This window comes from Phaethon aethereus (assembly GCF_964289735.1).
Source record: "Phaethon aethereus genome assembly, chromosome: 5".
Classification (NCBI taxonomy): domain Eukaryota; kingdom Metazoa; phylum Chordata; class Aves; order Phaethontiformes; family Phaethontidae; genus Phaethon; species Phaethon aethereus.
Window position 1 is genome coordinate 35943759 of NC_138579.1, and position 18578 is coordinate 35962336.

At 40.1% G+C, this 18578-nt stretch overlaps 1 protein-coding gene across 1 annotated transcript in view; it reads left to right on the forward strand.

The window, feature by feature from the left end:
- Positions 1 to 913: 913 nt before the first annotated feature.
- The window catches only part of SPRED1 (sprouty related EVH1 domain containing 1), a gene marked incomplete at both ends in the record, with an annotated part of 58771 nt that continues 41106 nt past the window's right edge, over positions 914 to 18578 (forward strand). The window contains one exon of the mRNA XM_082000100.1: positions 914 to 945. Coding sequence (XP_081856226.1) covers positions 914 to 945 — 32 coding nt within the window. The remainder of the gene's footprint in view (positions 946 to 18578) is intronic.

Consider the following 18578-nt stretch of genomic DNA (forward strand, 5'->3'; position numbering starts at 1 on the left):
GAGGAGCCGAGGCGGCGGCGGCCGCTAATGGAGTTGCTGCCGGGGAGGGAGCGCTGCCGCTGAACTTCCCCACGGGCTTTCTCCATCCTCTCCCCCTCGTCCTGCGGCTGGGGGCTCCCCTCTCGCCCCGGCGGCCCCTCTCCCCCTCCCTCCCCGCTCCTCTCCCCGCACAAACAGCCGTGACGCATCCTCTCTCCCCTCCGTCCCCCCCCTTCCCACCCCCGGGCTGGTTTAAAACGCCTCCCTCCCCCCGTCAGCAGCTTCTCCTCGGGGCCGGCTCGTCCTCCCGCCGCAGTGCTCGGCGTCGCTTTGGAGGGGGTGGGCGAGCCCAGCCGAGCCGCTCTGCCCCCCCTCTCCCCCTTCCCCGCCCGCCCCGGCCTGTGGCGGCTCCGGTGTCTGGAGGAATTTCTGCCGCCGCCTGCCCCGGCTGGGCGCGGGAGGCGGGCGGGCAGGGAGGCGGCCGAGCAGCAGCGGCAGCAGGAGGAGGAGGGCAGCAGCGAAGGCGGCTGCAGCGGGAGATGAGCTGCAGCGGGAGGACGGTGCGGTGCAGCTTTTTGCGGCGGGGAGCCCTCCCTTGTCTCCACTACTCTGTGCCCCTTTAACTGGGAGCAGCTCAAGAGCAGAAGATCTGTGGTTGTTGCTGCCGTTTCCACCACTACCTTCATCATCGTCCTCCTCCTCTCTTAAGACGGGGAAATACGCTCCAGCGCCGGACAACAGGATTTCGTGTTTCCAGGATAAAGATCGCTTCGCCCCCACCTTTTCCCCTCCCTCACTTCACAACGCTGCCCGTGCCCTGGCCGGGGGCGGCTGACCGGGGGGGTAACAATGGTGAAGTTTCTGGTGAGTTCTGGCTGCGCCCTGGCTGCGTCGGTGCTGCTCCGTCTCCCTGTCGGATCGCGGTGAGGAGAAAATGAGCGAAGAGACGGCGACTTCTAACAACGAGTAAGCGGCCGTCCCCCCCCCCCATCGCCGTCCCGGGGTCGGGCTGGGGCTCGGCGCGTCCCCCCGGCTCCGCGCCCCGTGGGGGCCGCTGCCCGTGCATGTACGTGTCCCGGCCTCGCCGTTGCGCGTACTGCGCATTTCTGCTCGCCTATATGGAAGCCCAGAAGCTCCCTCTTTGTGAAGGAGCTTGGTTTAGAAGGGCTGCGAGCCAGCCGCCGGAAAAGCGTGGTTTAATTAAAGCCCGGTAGAAAACGGTGCAGGTAACGATGGTGTCGTGAAGGGGGAGGATGCGTTTTGAATGCCCAGAGAGGTATCGGCACGTACCACCTCCGATAATATCCTATTACTTGTAGGTATTTCACATGGAAACTAGTGTGTGGGAGCTTCATCCTGCAGGAAGCTGCTCCTGAATTTTAATTGGATGAGTCAGTCAGTGTAAATACAGCTTAAACCTACCCTAAAGCCTTTTTTTTTTTCCTTCCTCCTTTTAATGAGCACTTGGGACTTCTTATTTTTTTAAGAGGAAGGGGACAGTTCAAGGATCCCTTAATATTTTTAATGTTACTGGTTCGGAGGAAATCTAGAGAAGAATGTGTGTGCGTGCGCGGCTATATCCCCGGCATCCAGTCTGTCTTTAAAATACATTTTTTGGATCGGAGGAGAGAAATATTTGTCAGAAAACCTCCCGAGTTCTTTATGGCGTTGAAAAACGGCTATGAAACGTTTTGAAACTTTTTCTGTTACCGGAGAGTTTAAGGTCGTGGCTGCAGTCTCCCAGCGTTAGCCTTACGGCTTCCCGTGTCGGCATTTGCTCGGGCTGCTTTTATGAATGATGCGGGTGACGCCGCGGCCATAGCGGGGCGGGGGGAGCGTCGCGCCCCTCGCTCTTGCAGGCGGCGGTCGGTGGGCGAGGAGCTGCCCGGCTGACAGGGTGCGGACGGGTCGGGTCTTCCCCGGCAGGAAAGGAGGCTTTTTTTCCCCTCCGTTTCGCTGCCTTCCTCCCAGCAAAGACACCTTCCCGTATAGAGCTTCCCCAAAATAACGGCGTCCCGATCTCCGAGGAGCAGCGCCGGCGAAGCCCCGCGGGGAAGCGGGAGCTCCGCGGTGCTGAGCGGGGCGCGGAGCCGGGCGGGAGCCGTTGCGGGGCCGGCAGCCGGGGCCGCCGCCATGTTTCCTTTTTTTTTTTTTGTGAATCGCTCTCATTTGCATACCACAATCTCCATTCATAAAAAAAAAAAATAACAAAAAAAATTGCTGTCGTCGCCGCTGACCTGCGGCAAAATCTGCCCACCAGCAAAGCCCCTGGAGCTGCTGCCGCTGTGCTGGGGGCCGGCCTGCAGCCAGCGGCTGGCGGAGGGAGGTCTCCAGGACCTGCTGCATTAATATGTGCTGCTTGTTGACACAGTTATGTGGGAAATATCAGCTCGGGGAGGTGCTGGGAGCACGTGATCCGCTCCATTCATAAAATACCTGGCTGTCCATTCACAGTGCAGTACAGCCTCTGCATTCAGCAGCCTCGCAGATCAGACCTGCATGGGAAGGGAGAGGCAGCCAGGCCGGCAGGTTTAGCAGAGAGGGCGGCAGAAAAAGGGTTTACGGCTGCGAGCATGGGAAGTTACTGTAAAGATGGGGGGGGGGGGGGGGGAGTTATTTTAATGGTTTGTGTTTGTCCTTTTCCTATAAAGGAGCGTTAGTTTAGAAATCCCTTCTCACTGTACTGTCTAACATTTAAGCAGAGAGGAGTTCTATTCAGAAAACGTTGAAATGTTTTCCCCTCCAGGAACATGGACTCAAAAATAAATACTGAAAATCAAATCCATTACTGTGAACGTGTTTTCAAGACAGTATGTTAATCCATTTCAGGTGGCTTACGTTTTATTGAACAATACTGACTAACATCTCTGCAAGGCACCAGGACGGTGTAGAAGGAAGACAGTCATACCTAATGAGACATCTGAAAATGTTGCCTATTATACAATACAGGTGATGGTGAAGACAACTAAGTTGACAGAACTCAGCAGTGCAGTTCATTTTTGTCTGTTTACTTGGAGAATTTTATGGCAGATTAGCTATCGTCATTTCTCCTGAACATACACAGTGGCTGAAGAGACCTCTGAAATATCATAACAAAAGAGAAATGTTTTTAATATGGCATAAATCATTTAGAGGTCAGTGTATTAAGTTTTATTTTAAATATTTTGAAGTCTCTTAAAACTAAAATTGAATTAAACTTAGTGATGAAGGATCCCTGAAGCACACAGTGTTTTTGATGTAACTGCTGTGTGGTTGCCAGTGTTAAAATGGTGATGTTCACTGCTCACGAATACAGTTTCATTATCTTAACAGACTACACTAAGGCGATCCTTAGTGCAGGAGGCTTTGTTGTTAGTGCAGCCTGAGAGTACCTGAAATATTACTAATCTTTACTTGAAATGAGAAAGGAAGGCTCACGTACAGTATTTGGCTTGAGTTAATTGAGTGGTGTTACAGAGCTAAATGTGTATAACCTTACAAAGCACTATCAACAGTGCTTTTTCTCAAAGAATAGATTTTTTTTTTTAAATGTTGTTTATTAGAATATCAGAAGAAAAAGCAGAAAAAGGTTGCTCTTCTCGGTTTCATTTGCTTTTTTTGATAGCATTTTTGTTGAGGCCAGAGTCGTCATTCCTTTTTGGTTGATTTTGCACGTAGCACAAGAGTGTCACTTTAAATGATTGGGAGATATCATTTGGAAAACTCCAAATAAACAGTTTGTGAAAACAGGGCAGATCTACAAACTGAAATTTGTCATATATTAAAAGTTCACTGTGTTTAATTTTATCAGTATAATTGATTCCATCAATGGCCTTGAATTCATTAACAAATCTCTTGGCATATAAGGGCCAATACGGGTACTTTGCAATGCATTTTCTGTCATTGTGGCTACCGGGAATATTCTGGTAATTGAGCATTCTTCTTTGTTTATAAAACTTCATTTTATGGAGTAAGATATAAGTATTTGCGGTGTCTAGAGTTTGACCTCAGTTAATTATGTTAAATTCTCAGTGCTGGTTGGAAAGATTAATTAAAAAGCTACATTAAGGACTACTAGGTTTCTTGTCAGTCATGAACATATGGAAGGCAGCCTTATAAAATTCTGGTTGCCGTGGATGACTCTTCATTGGTGATTTTACATTGTTCTTGTAACAATGATATTGTATTTGTCAGTTAGGTATTAGTTAAATGAGAGTATTTCTGTACCTCCAAATAATTCCCCCCCCCCCCCCCCCCCGCAGTGTTTTGCAATCAGTGTGGTCAGCGTGAACACAGTGTGGGGTTCACAAATGCTATCAGTTTTTAAATGAAGGAATTAGTAGGATTTGTGGACTTGTGGGTTAATTTGCTGTTTGTGCAATTTGACATAATAATGTCAAAGCAGGCATGTCAGCAAGCACTGTACCAAATTCCTGTTTTGGTGGCAGATTTTATTGCTGTCTAGAAACGCTACTAAATTTCCGTGTTAGGTAAAACAGAATAATTGTTATGTTATGTCGTCCCCATTCAGTAGGGATGAATGATGACAGGCTTAAGATGGAGTCTGAGTTGCTGCTATTGAAAAGTAGGAGCACTGCTTTACTGGCTTGTTTACTTTCATCTGTATTGCAGGTGGCCTCTTTCCTGTTCAGTGAATGCTTGTGCTCTTGAATTAACATTCAGGGTAATTTATACGTACTGTATTTTTACAGATTCAGACTGTCATATGCTAATTCTTTTACTACAGAAATATAGGTAAATTTATACTCGTTTGCCTAGATAATTTAATTCAAGCAATTATAAATTGAAGAAACAGTGTACTAATGCTGTGTGCTTAACAGCTTCTAGTTTATGATGTTATAAACATCCTCAAGTGTTGATTTGAAAAAGTAAAGCTGAACTAAATTTTTAAAATAAAGTACTTATGTTCATGTCTTCCTTCGATATTTATGAAAATACTGTTTATACTTTATTTGTGCTTCAGAACTCCTTGTATTACAGGCCTAAATACTGAAAGATGAACATGAGAACATACCGCAGAAAGTAAAGCCAACTAGTTTGGTTTTATTAGTTCTGGGAGGATTTTAACACTTTTCAGTAGGCTAATTTTCTTTCTGCTATTTAGGGCATATATAGACTTTGGAATTCTTCATCCCTTAATGTAAGGAATTTATAAAAACAAGATTTTTTTTTTTTTTTTTTTTAAAGAAAGTATCTTCTAAATCAGTTGATTATATGAAATCATTGCAATTCTGATGTATTTTCTTTTGGGGGAATTGTTATAGAGTCCTGGGCAGGCTTTTCCAGTCGTGAACTGCTTCTTGCTGTCTCTCTGGCTTTATGTTACACGACACTATTTTGAAGGTGAAACTGAATTTGCATGTTACATAATCTGGGATTCAGGATGTTTTTGTTTGGTTGTTGGTTTTTTTTAATTTAAAAAAAAAGATTCACCTTAGCAGCATTCCTTGATTACTGTGGTATTGCAGAAGAATGCTTTCTGGATGTTTCAACATAACTGGAGCCAGTGGTAATGTTTGAATTAAAATGAGGAGTGTTTCCTTGTTTGTTCATTTAAAATTTAGTGTGCTTGAAGTGTTAAAGTGGCAGTGAGGACGTCAGCTTATGTTTCAAAAGCAGAGACATTTCTTGAAATAAATATATCTTGACAGGATCAGAAGTCACAGGATTAAAGCTGAGGGCATTCCTGGTGGTTTTTAGGCTAAACACTGATATTTTTAGTTGTTATTTAGCCATTCTTGTGTATATCTGGAGAAATTGTATGCATTGGTGGTGACTTGAAGGGATATGATAAACACCAGGAATAAAAATTACTTTTCAGAATATTGACACAAGTTTAAAAAGGAGGCAAAGGAAATACTTTTACTCCCCTGATTCAAAAAAAAAAAAAGGTAACTATGATAGGGCATATGATGTATTTTGTTTTGTACTAATGTTTAAATGTTTGCTTTCTCCCTCTTATTCTTCTTTCTTGATTGGAGCATGTTGCAGTTTCTGTAAAGGAATTTGAAAGATGGCTTATTGAGGATCCCAATTTCTTTATGGATATATTAAAGAGGAACCATCTTTGGTTTTTTCCTCTCCTTTCTAATGTGCAACAACATTTAAGCAAGGAAATTTTAACTAGCACAGTTTGTTCAAATACTGAATGGCTAGAATTGGTTGTAAACAAAAATTAAATGGTCTCTGAAAATCTAAAATTTGTTCCTCCTTTCTCTCCCTTGAAAATATTCCTTTTTCTGAAAGCGCTTGTAGTTGTGAAGTATTTATTTCATTATTGGCAACTAACATGGTACAAAGAGTCCCAATTAAAATTTGGTAAGATGTAAACATATTTGCAACATTTTTTATATGTTCTAATACTTTGTTATGTGGGTCTTCTAACCAGTTTTGGTATTCAGCAGAAATAATCTTCAGCAGTGCTTGTTTTTTTGAGGGAAGGAAGGGGACTGTATGCTCTTTTGGTATGCTGTATTAACAAATATTTCTAGACTTAAGACAATGGCAATACATGCTTTTGTTGGGCTTACACTTCCTGTACTCTGTAAGAGAAGGGGGTTTTGTTGGTTTGTTGGGGTTTTTTTGCTGGTGCTTAGACTATGATCTAGTAAAATCTGCTGGCTGGCACTGCTTCCTGTGGCTTTCCTCATACATGAGGTGGTATCCTTGTATATGGTGACATATTTTGTGGTATATGTTACCAGGGTAAACATAGTCTCTCTCCTACTCAGAAAATGGCTGTAATAGGAATCAGTCTCCAAGACTATGGCGGTATTGAACCATACTTGAAGTAAGCAGACATTTTAAGTGCATGTGTTTTCACATCTCTTCAAGCTTATCTTTTACATAATGTTCATGCTGATACATGTGATATCAGTTTGTTAAAAGAATATATATTAATTTATTTATATTCAGAGCTTTATATACACTGTTTTTCTCCTATGTGTGATAAGAAAAGAATGGAGAAAAAAAAAAGACTAACCAATCTTTAGATCTGCTAAGGGACAGAAAATGTACATTTAAGTGCTTTAAGTACTAAAATTGTTTATAAATGTGGCTCCAATTAAATAATAACTGACTTGCTACACACAGTTGTGGGCTCTAATTCCCAATGCTCCAACTAAGGTAGAGAAAATAAATAAAAATAATAAAAAGTCCCAATATAATGATGATAGATGCATCTGTATATGCAAGGGGATCACAAGCTTTTTTTTCTCTGAGAGCTTGCTGTCATATGATGGTAAATACTTCAAGCAGGGAAAATAGGCCATAGAAACTTCAGCAGTCACTGTGTTCCATTCTGCATTGCTGCCTGATACCAAATTTCCATTCAGAAGAAAATATTTTTTCATGTGTGTGCTACACAAGAATTCCCCAAATGTGTGCTGTTGAAACATCTAAACCATCTTCAAAAGGAGGTGGTAAAGATCTTTTCTTCCCCACTCCTCCTCTCCCCCCAAATGTCTTTATTCTTGTGTTTGAAAATTTTGACTGCTGTTGTTTGTGATATTTTAGTTGGGTGAGGAAGTCTTGTAATCCGTACTTGTCCTACAGCAAGTCAAACATTCACCTCTTCAGAACCCTAAAGAAATTCTGTGAGTTGACGTTCGGCTTGAATGTTTTGCGAGAGCAGGCATCAATAAAGTCTCTGAAAGAGTTGTCTTTTCATTTTTTTTAAAAAAAGAAACCAGAAACCCAGTACTAAGTAAGTAGGTCTGCCCCAAGATGATCTGACAACTGTTGACAATTACCCTTTTTCTTTGACTTGTACTGACAAGTTACGACACGAACTGAAGTTTGTCAAAGCAAAAATGAAACTGATTTATTTCAGTTTTAGTGAAGTCAAATGCTGTGAATAAACAAGCGTAGCAACAAGAAGTATCAAGAATTTCATTAATAAAACAAGTAATTAATGAAAACTAGTGTCAACTTTATTAAAAATTGTTACTGAAACTGACTGCCTTCCCTAAATAAACCCAGAATTGGTAAGATATAACTCTCAGTAAGGAGTCCTGCCTGTGATTTTTTTTTCTTTCAGAAATTGTGTAGAATTGTTTTGGTGAGGTGCTATAAACCTTGAGGGCAGAAGTGATTTTTCTCTCTTTAACCTTTTGAAAGGATTAAGTAAGGGTAGTGAAAGCGGGGAGTACAGAGCCAGCTCCAATTTAGGAATTTTCATGTAGCTTCCTAGGAACTTTTCAGCCTCTCAGACATGATGAAATACCCTGCGCCCTAGGTATTTCTTTCTGTGCGTGGTATGCTTACTTGGGATCCCAGTACAGCGTGCCTTAATGTGAAGCCTATGATTGAGGCCAATACACGTTGAGTCTGAACCAGGAACACATTTTTGAAAGGTGTGAAGAAGCTTATTCAGGATTTAGAGTTGAGGCCTATACATTTAAAATGCAAAATCCTGTTGGTTTTTTTTTTAATCTACCTAATTGGCTGACATTATGTACCAAACCTGAATGTTTTTAAGCAGTAGTTACTGTTGCTAATTACTGGTGTTTGCTCCCTTTAGGACCAAGAATAGGTTGGAAGTTACCCAGTAGGGTAGACTTAGGATAGGCATGCTCGTGCCTTCTTCAAGGGGGCAATTATCTACCTCATTACAAGTTCCACTTGTAGTTCAAATGCTACTGATCTGTGCTGCTGATGTTATGCAAAAAAAATTTGGGTTTGCCGTCTCTAATTTTGCAAGCTTTGTAGAAAAAAAAAGTGTAGGAGAAACTATGATTTCTGGTACCGATGGTACATAATGAGCGTGCCAAGGGAATGCAAAGTTGTAAAATGAAATGCTTGAGAACTGAGATTGTTTGTGCAAATATAATCCATGTGGCTAGGGGGTATGGATTTTGATTATTGTCATAATGAGACGGAGCCAGGAATATAATCAAATTACCTGGGTTCTGCTCTCAAACCTTTAATACTAGGAAATGTCCATTTTCTTTTTTTCAGTCTTTTGCCTCATTTGCTACTCATCTGGTGCTAGAGAGGAGGACTGCACCTTCTGGTCATGCACAGGTGGTGCTGTGTAATTGAAGACTGCATCTTAATAAGCATTAAAATTCTATAAATACTAATATTGAAAAGTAAACCAGTATTCTAACAAGTTTGTTAAGAATTGTTTTTTGTTTGTTTGTTTCTGTAGTTTAGTCTGGTTTTAGTCTTTAATCTTCAGATTTCAATTATGGGAGTGTTTCAGATGTTGGTAATATTGCTGTAATTCTATCCAGACTTGTAGTGTGCTGTTTCTTATATTCTTTCTGCTAGCATGATTTTCTTAATCCTTATCTGAAAGTTGGGGTTTTGATGTTGGTTGGTTTTTTTCCCCAATGTGGAAGCTCTCTCTAGTGTAGCATTAGAAATCATTTGAGGGATTAATACATTTGTTATGTTGAACTTGGTTTTGGTTTGATTCTTTTAAGGCAATAACGACATCTGTTATGAGAAGCCATGCCACTATGGGATATGTCTGTCTAGGATGCTAGTCGCAGAGTGCTGGCTAGGCTGTTGACGTGTATAGGCATGTTTGCTGTGGAGGCACCTAACATAAGGATTACCAGTAAGCCTGGTTTCTGTGGTGTCACTAGTGTATTCTAGAGGAGCAGTGTCATACTTCAGGTGTGTAAGTGCAAAGTGCTTGCAGCTCTCATCGAAACAAAAATGCCGTGTGCTTGTCATTTCTTAATCAGTACATACGTCCTTGTAATTAGATCCTTTTTCCCAGCTCTTTTTTTGGCAACTGGTAGGTAAAGAGTATTGTTCTTAAATGTTTTTACTATGTTCTGTTCTGTGGTTCCTGAAGAAGTTAGAGAGAGTGTCTAAAATCAGGCTGTTACTACACAGCTGTTTTTTATGCATTAAGGCCCATAAATGTCCTGAGAATCTTGCTTCATCTTCTACTACTTTAAGCCTCCAGAAAACTTTTTAATGGATGTGTAACCACTGCTTCAACAGTCCCGTGATGATCTCTAGCACAGTACTTCCATGCTTTCTGTATTTGTACTGAACAGGTCTAGCTTAAAATATCTTATATTGTCTTAGTTGTATTCAACCTGGCACATCCTCTAGGAGAGCCCCCATACGCACCTTAAAAGGTACGTGCTTTGTTACTATGGTGATGGAAAAGAATCGTGCATGTTAACAACCCCAGGTTAGGTAATGGAGGATTTGCAGAAATCAGTTAAGCAGTTGCCTGGGGCACTGAAAATTGAGTTGGTGACCATACCTCCACCCCAGCCTTTTGGCTACAGGCGGGCTGAGGGAATCTTGTTATGGGATTAGATGCTTCTCTGTTTTCAGGTTGTTTGGGGGGTGAAGAGGACTTTTTGGAAACAGTTTCAGAAGAAGCTGAAGTAGTGTTGCCTTATCACATGCTTTTAAGTATCTTACATCATATACTTAGGGTGCTCTGCACGGTGTAAAGGAGATGCTTGTGCAAGCATGTTGTGTATTTGTCACTGGTACAAAACCAGTTTTGTTTCTCCTTGAACTCCCTAGATTGACAGTGCAGGAATTCACTACCTTTAATTTCTCTGTTATGGTTGCCTGCAAATCCTGGAGAGGGAGAATGTGTCCACATTCATTCTTCTGAAGCAAGGTAGAAAACATGAGCTCCTCTTCATATATTAATTGGATTCTGGATGAAGAACAGGTCTGTTCAAGGAAGCTATTCCAGAACAAGACATTTAGAATGCTATAGTTCAGTATGGTGTAATTTCCTGTGGGAGCCTTTTATTGTCTGTCTTCTGGAGTAAGTTGTGGTTAACTACAGGAAAACTGATAAGCTTAGCTGTCTAATGAGGAGCTTTTCAGGTTCTCCCCTCTCTTTCCTTCTCTGTTCTACCTTTTTAAAACTGCAGTTTTCTTGCATTAGTTATTTGTTGGGGGGGGGTGTTTGTTTGTGGTTTATTGTTTTTTTTTTTTACTGCTGAAAGTGGCATATCTTTCTGTGTTTTGGAGCGTGTTGGCTTTTAGAAGATCCATCCCTGTAAGATTTGTTTTGTTTTTAGCATTTTAGGATGCATTTTTCTGAGCATTTCTCTGTATTACTGTTCTCATACAGCTTATTCTGAAAAGCTTCTCTGGAAAATAAGACACTGGTTAGCCTCTCTTTGAGACATTTTGACTGGCCCACTGAGCACCCTTACAGGTCTTAATGCCAGAGTTTTACCCTTGAGCAATGCTAGCAAGAAGCCTGTTTTTTGCCACTCTGGGACAACAAAAACATAACCCAAATAAAAACATGTGTTCCTTTGCTGTAGAAAGACAGAATGCTTCCCACAGGCTATCCTCTTTTCAGCAGTGAAAGGAGAAGATGTTATAGAAACGTTCAAAATCAATGTTGAGTGACTTCACTACAGAAAATTCAACTTTTTTGATGTTTGCGAACAAATCTTTCTGAAGTAGAACTACCGTTGTATGTATAGCTTCTTTTCTGAACAAAATCAAAATATATGGATTAGACTTCTGGAATAACTGGAGATTTACAAAATCTGTTAGTTCAGCTGGTTTTTTAGGCCTGAGCAGGTATAGGATTGGCTTTTCAATCTTTTGGCAAATCTGTGCTGCATGAGCTTGATCCCCACATCTGAAACTCAACAGATGAAGCTTTAAGTAAGCTTTAAGGTCCTCATGCTCCTTCCAGCTGGAGGGTGCAAACAATGAGCTTTGATCAATGTATTGTCCCAAATAAGGCATGATGATCCAAATCTCTGCCATGTGCTTCAGTAGAAGGTCATTTCAATAGAGAAGTTGCAAGAGATATCCTAATTAACTTTCACATGTCAAATGAAGGAACAAGTGTCGTGTCTCAAGGGCAAGAATAATTTTGGCCAGCTTCTCTGAGGTTACTTCACCGTTTGTTTCCAAGGCAATTAGAATCAGTGCAGAAATCATAGTATCCTATAGTAGAAAGGATCTGCTTTCTACATTTTTTGTTTCTTGTCTAACTTATAGTTAGGTATTTTACAGTGGAGAAAGCGTAACTGTCATTTCCCAGTTACAGCATTAATATCTATGATTTAAGGTATATTTGCTGAGAGGGGATTTTTTTTGTAGTTTTGGTATTCCTCCGCAGAGACAAATATTCCCTTATTTTGTTTATGCAATAAAATGGTATCTTTCATTCCTGAGAAATGTTGTCTTAACAGTTAAATTGAAAGATGCTGTTGAAGCTTTTATCATTAATCAAGAAAATCAGTTTGGTTGTATCGTGTTTTCAGGAGGATGCAGTTTCTGTTGTCTTTATTTACACTGGAAAATGATGTTCTCTAAAGGACTATTTTTGCTTTTCTCCACCATGAGTTCTTATTATAGCTCAGCAAATAATTTTGTCAGGAATTGCTTCTGTTTGACTTTGGGATATGTCCTTTGGCAATAACAATACTGGTCAAAAAGTAGGAGGTTCTTTTGGCCTAACCCTTTCTTCATTCATTAGTCCGGTAGATCACAAGAAGCTGAGATTGATACTGCTGAAGGTTTAAATAACCAAGTAGTATTTGTATGCCTTTAACTTCCATAGAGAGCGTGATCAAAAATTGTTCTAATATCTGACAGCAGAAGTAGGAAGGATTATCTATTACTTCTGTCTATTATTTTTTTAAAAGGTTTGTTTCTTCTTAATGATAAAACTTCTGTTCATTCATCTTCAGTCTCTTGAGCTCCATTATATACCATTTCCTTCACAAAGGCAAATGTTCTACGTGTGCTTTATTCATTTCAATACATAGCCTTGCAGCAGTAGTTGCCCAGTCTGGTGGTTGAGGCTAGTACCAATTTGAGGTTCCAGGATCCATAGGAATTCAGTTGAAATCTATATTAATGATACTATTTGGGATTGCATGAAATTATCTGTCTGTAACTCTGAAGGTCTGGAAGTTGATTTTCCTGTGTAAAACTACACAGAAAAGGGTACTCACAAGCAAATCTTCGTAATTCTGTGTGTGTTTTTAAGATATGTAAATCTGAACTTCTTTTTAAATGTCCGCTCCCCCAAATGGTATGAAGTTTTCATAGTATCATTAAGGTTGGAAAAGATAACTGATATGTGCTATGGGTGTGGTTGTCTTAATGGTTTTTGATAGGCTATTTATATAATTTGAATTTATATAATTTGAAATACCTCTTCAGAATGATTTTTGGTGGTGTGTTTTTTTTTTTTTCCCCTCCAGGGCCTTTCTGTCAACCTGTGAAGTGTTTCAGAATAAGCTAAAGTTGCATAAGTACACAATCCATTCAAAATAGAAATAAAAAGAATTCCATTAATGCCCTGCATTTTACCAACACTGACAAATCCCGTTTCACTAAACAAATAGCACCAATGCTGTCATTTTGACACACAAAATAACTTTGTCTCTATGTAGTTAATAGCCACCTCTTAAAGCATCTAAAGCAAATTTACAGTTGAGATCAGTTAATGAGGGAGAGTGGGAGTAGATTTATTTAAAATCTACTGAACTTAACTGCTTACTTGTTTGCTTTTTAATAGTAAAGCAGTCTGTGTATGGAAATGGTTTGGGGAAGTTTTTGTGACAAGGCAGATGATAGTTCAGAACTACCTGAAAACTACAAAAGGGTCAGCTACAGTTTCTCCTTTCTGGGAGATTGGAATATGTTCAAGAAACTTGATAACTGAGATGTTGAAGATCTTCAGAAATGCAATTAATATCTGCACAAAGTGTTCCAAGGATATCACCAATTAATAATGATTTAGTACTATATTTTTTTATCTTAAGATCTTAATGCTGCTATTACTTTAAGGTGTTAATGCTTTATGTAAAAACATAAGAATTGCCATAAGGGATCTGGCTAAAATTCTTGTTGACATCCTTTCTCTGACTTTTCCACATGTTATACTTGGTTAAATTCCATATGCATCTGTTTCCTCATCAGGAAGTTTGAGCTGAAATATATTTTTCTTTTCCTTGATTCTTTGGTGGAAAACTTTACCTTATGGTTGTATGGTAGGACTTCATTTTACTGCAGCAATTTAATTTTGGATGGCTTGTCTGTTCTTAATACAAGTGTTGTGTTTTCAGGCATTCAGAAGCAGAGGCAAATTGAAATTGCTATGCCGGATTATTCAGTTTTAGTCTTTTGGTATAGTTTGCTGTTCATGTTTGCATGTTAGAACTTGAAAATAGTTCTTAGTATCTAAAATGGAGTATTTCAGAGCATTGTGTGCTGCATGGGTATTTCTTTTCTTGAAATAGTTTGTCGCACAAGAACCATGTGAATAAGGTGATGAGATAAAAGAGTAAGCATGGTGTTCCTAGGGAAAAACTTAAGTTTTGTTAGGAAATGCATTGAATTTATGCTCATGTCAGTGTCAACTGCTTGCTTTCTGATACTAAAGTAGTGTTTTAGCAGAATGAGAAAGGGGATTGGGAGGTGCTGGTGCTCTTGGTCTTTCGCCTTGAACAAGGACCTCAAGAACTGGGGAGAGGATCACCTGTGTTGCCTTCCTTCAGTCTCCATTCAGTTAGAGCTGGCTAATTAATACTTGGAAAGTGCTGTTTTTTTAAAGATGCTGCTTTACACTAGATACCTCTGAGGTGCAAACAAAGGATTTGTTGATTTAAAGTTAGGTAAATGCTTCAAAATTTATCTGTGTTCTCCATTTACTTGTAGGTCTGTCTGTCATTTTTGTACACAAAGCAAAATGTGCTTAATAGAAATCAACTGAACGCAAGGAATTTCCAACTGGTTATTTGGGCCAAAGCAATACAACCTGTGGATGTGAAATCATATGGGTTTGAGAGAGCTGCTGAGTATTTTAAATTGCTCTTTCCCCCTCATTGCTGTTAATGTTGTTGGACTTCTTGTAGACAATTTCTTAGAAGTAAATTATACCTGGGCTGTTCTTGTTGCATGCAACGTTTTCTGAGCTGTAAAATCTTGATGATGTATCATCAGTGAAACTGTCTTGTTTTTTCAAGGTGGGATTAGAGAGATGAAGGTAGTAAATGAAAAGGGGGGGGCAGGGAATGGAAGGGCAAAAGTAAACCTGTTGCAAGAGCTACCTATGTCTACAAAATAATTAATTCCTTTACACTTATTAGAGCGGGGCCTTCTGCCAAGGCAGATCTGCTGTTCCAGCTGGGGCTCACAGAAGCAGTAGTGGCTGCAGGAGGTGATATATACCATTCTTTTAATTCTCAATGGCATTGACAGTTGCCAAAGTTCCCTTTCTTTGCTCAAGTTTTTCCTTGCTAGAAGTTAAAATGAAAGGCAATAGAGACACTAAGACAATGCTGAAAAGATAAAGACGACTGACAAGGAGAGAAATCTAAGGTCTAGTTTTAGGTATGCATTTAAAAGTCAATTAGGCAAACTACTGGCATTAAGTTTCTAAAATTATTTCAAATGCCTGTCTTGCTATTTGAAATTTCTTCTTGTAGCAGATTTTTAAGCTTTTTAATTGAAGTATAGTACAGTGAGTATTAGAGTCCTTTATTATGCCTGCTTCTCACATTGAGTTATTCCCCTGTCACACAGTGCATTGGGTTCTGGAAAAATACGTAGTAAACTGCACAGCCTAACTGATGTACTGTTTGGAAGTGTTGGAAGCTGTAGATAGTTTGTCTAAGAATTTCTTCAAGTCCTGCCAGTGGTATCCATGGCACTAGTAAGAAAGCATTTCTAGGCAATTTTTATCAGCTTCACCTGTTAGCTTTCTTCCTACTTTTAAAGAATCCCCAAATACTATTCTGAAACTTTAAAGAAAATGCAAAGAGAAGTTTAAATGTCTCTGTGGACTATGCAGCTGCCACTCTTTATATGAAGAACGACAGGCTTCACCAGAATGCCTGGTTCTTAAGGTAGGAGACTGTGATGCTGAAACACATTAGAACAATGTTATTTATATTCTGCCAAAAGCAATTATCCTGCAAGACTTATGTGTTAGCTTTTATGTGTGTGATAAACTCTACAGACTACCATGGAGATCTGTAGGTCTACTCAGAGTGATATATTTAAATTTTTGCTGGACTGAAACTCAAGCACTTGCATAGAAAGATGTTTCTAGTTGCAGGAACATGCTGGTTATTCAGTGGTGTGGCAGAAGTGTTTCTTTAGGATTGGTCTGTTACAATTAGGATTGTTGTTATGCCAAGATAAAGAGTTTTTACGTTTAGTAGTATTTGGTAAGTGTTGTTTTACGAAATCTGTTTTGATCCACTGGTACGTCTTTCCAACAACTTCTAAGCTCCCAAGGGCTCTTATCTGTCAGTCCTATTTTTAATTTCTATGAATCCTTTACTTTTCCTCCCCATGAAGATTTATTACTCCTTAAAAGTATCTTCAGTTAGCTACTTTAAGCCCTAAAAGTGGCCTTGTTCTGTGTTGTGTCTTTTCATCACCCTGTGACAGAAAATGAGCTCCACTGTTTGAGGGGAAAGGCCTGTACTTTGGATCTTGGCTACCAAATAGAGCAGCTTTTCTGTTCGCCCCACAGCTGCTGTTAATGTTTCATTCTGCAACGGCTAGAGGATGGGCAAGTAACCGTCCTCATACGAGACAAAAATATAACTCCATTAGTCAGCTGGCGTGGGTCGTTGAAGCAGAAATGCAGGCAGTAGTTTCTCCTGGTGGAGAAAAATCCATCACATCCTATTAAAGTTGCCATTAGCTGACTATGGGGGAATATACATTTCCTGAATCCACGATTGCCTGTTCTCCTTACTTTGATGGCTGTCTACTTTAGAACTTGTAATTTAGTCATAACTATTATAAGATCATGTTACATCTCTGGGGTTAAATCTAGTTGACATATAATCCGTCTGAGAAAAAACCTTAAGAAATAATAGTGCTTGACACTAACTAAACTTTAAATTATTGTGGCATGAATTAGAGAACTGTGTTCCTAAAGAGGCTCCATGAGCTTTCTGAAATCTGTATCACCCTGTAGGACTTCTAAGATTTAGTATTTTAAGTTTTAGACTATTTAGTGTTGTAACTCATTGCTGTTAAACATGGATTTTGAAGTTTCTTTCAAAGTTGGGTTTGTTTGGGTTTTTGTGATTTTGTTGGTTTTTATAGCTGTCTTCTGAAGGTTGAAAATGTGATGGGCTTGTGGCACCTTTGATATCCTCTTGCTAGTGTTCATTGTAAGGTTTAAGTGAGGGAGAGTTATAACCCTTCAACTTTTTCACACTAACATTTGAACCCTTAAGGTTTTTTTGATGCTTAATCTTAATAACATGCAATTATGACATAAAACAGAATGAAGAAAATACAAAGGTGCCTTCTTTTCATAGCTGCTTATCAATGAAAAGAAGATTTTTTTTCTTTGTTATTCTGGAAGTGGCAATTTTTAGTCATGTCTAGAACAGTGTTTCAGTAAAGGATGACTTTTTCTAAGGCAAATACAGCTGTGGTCAGCCTTCCTCTCAGTTTAGTGCTTAGCTTAGTCCTTACAGATTTTGTTAAAATCTCTTGGCCACCTCATTCCTCATTTCTTTAATTGCTTATGTCCTTTTTTTTTAATGAAATGTGGATGGAGAGAAATGTTCAAATTGCTTAAATTGAGAGGGATGAATATTTAACCTTAACATGAAGAGTGAATGGTTCTTTACAATAACACTTCTGATATTAGTATATCAAATGCCATGGATCTGTGGTTGCAGATTACAGGTGTGTTAACACCTATAAATTGAAGACAGACTATTATTCAATCTTATCCTCTATGGCCCATGTCTGTCTCCACATTCTGTACAATCTTAAAGTTGAAGAAATGATGCAATGGCAAACTGTAGTCTAGTTTTGATTTTTATTGTAGTTGTGTTTTCATATAGGCAGATCCTGGATATATCTGCAGCTAGTTGGCAGTTGTCTGTCTCTGGCATTTTTGGTGTTTCTGTAGGGCAGGTAATGGGCAACACCTTACGCTGCTTTCAGTTTGCTCCCTTCTCCCTCTGATGTAGTTGCTTCTTGCTATTCTCAATAAACTGTGTATGTGGTAGTAAAGAACTTCGGAACATAGTAATGAACGGTAAAGTTAAAATAAGAAAATTAGGTTACTGTGGTGTTATACAAAAATTAGTTAGTGTCCTGGTTTCAGCCAGGATAGAGCTGGTTTTCCTCACAGAAGCTAGTGTGAGACTGTGTTTTGGATTTGGGATGAGGAACTGTTGATAATGTGCTGATGTTTTGGGTTGTTGCTGAGCCGTCAAGGACAGTCCAACTTCTTGTGCTGGCCTGCCAGCGAGCAGGCTGGGGGTGCACGGGGAGCTGGGAGGGGACACAGCCGGGACAGCTGACCCAGACTGGCCAAAGAGATATTCCCTACCATACGACGTCATGCCCAGTACATAAACTGGAGTTGGCCGGGGGGGCGGAAATCGCTGCTCGGGGACGGGCTGTCAATCACGGGGTGGTGAGCAATTTCTGTATTGGGCATCACTTGTTCTTATACATTCCTTTGTTGGTATTATCATTATTGTTCCCTTCTTTCTTTCTGTCCTATTAAACCGTGTTTATCTCAACCCACGAGGTTTTTCCTAATTCTCTCCCCCGTCTCACTGTGGGAGGGAGAGTGAGCGAGCGGCTGCGTGGTGCTTAGTTGCCGGCTGGGGCTAAACCACGACAGTTAGTTA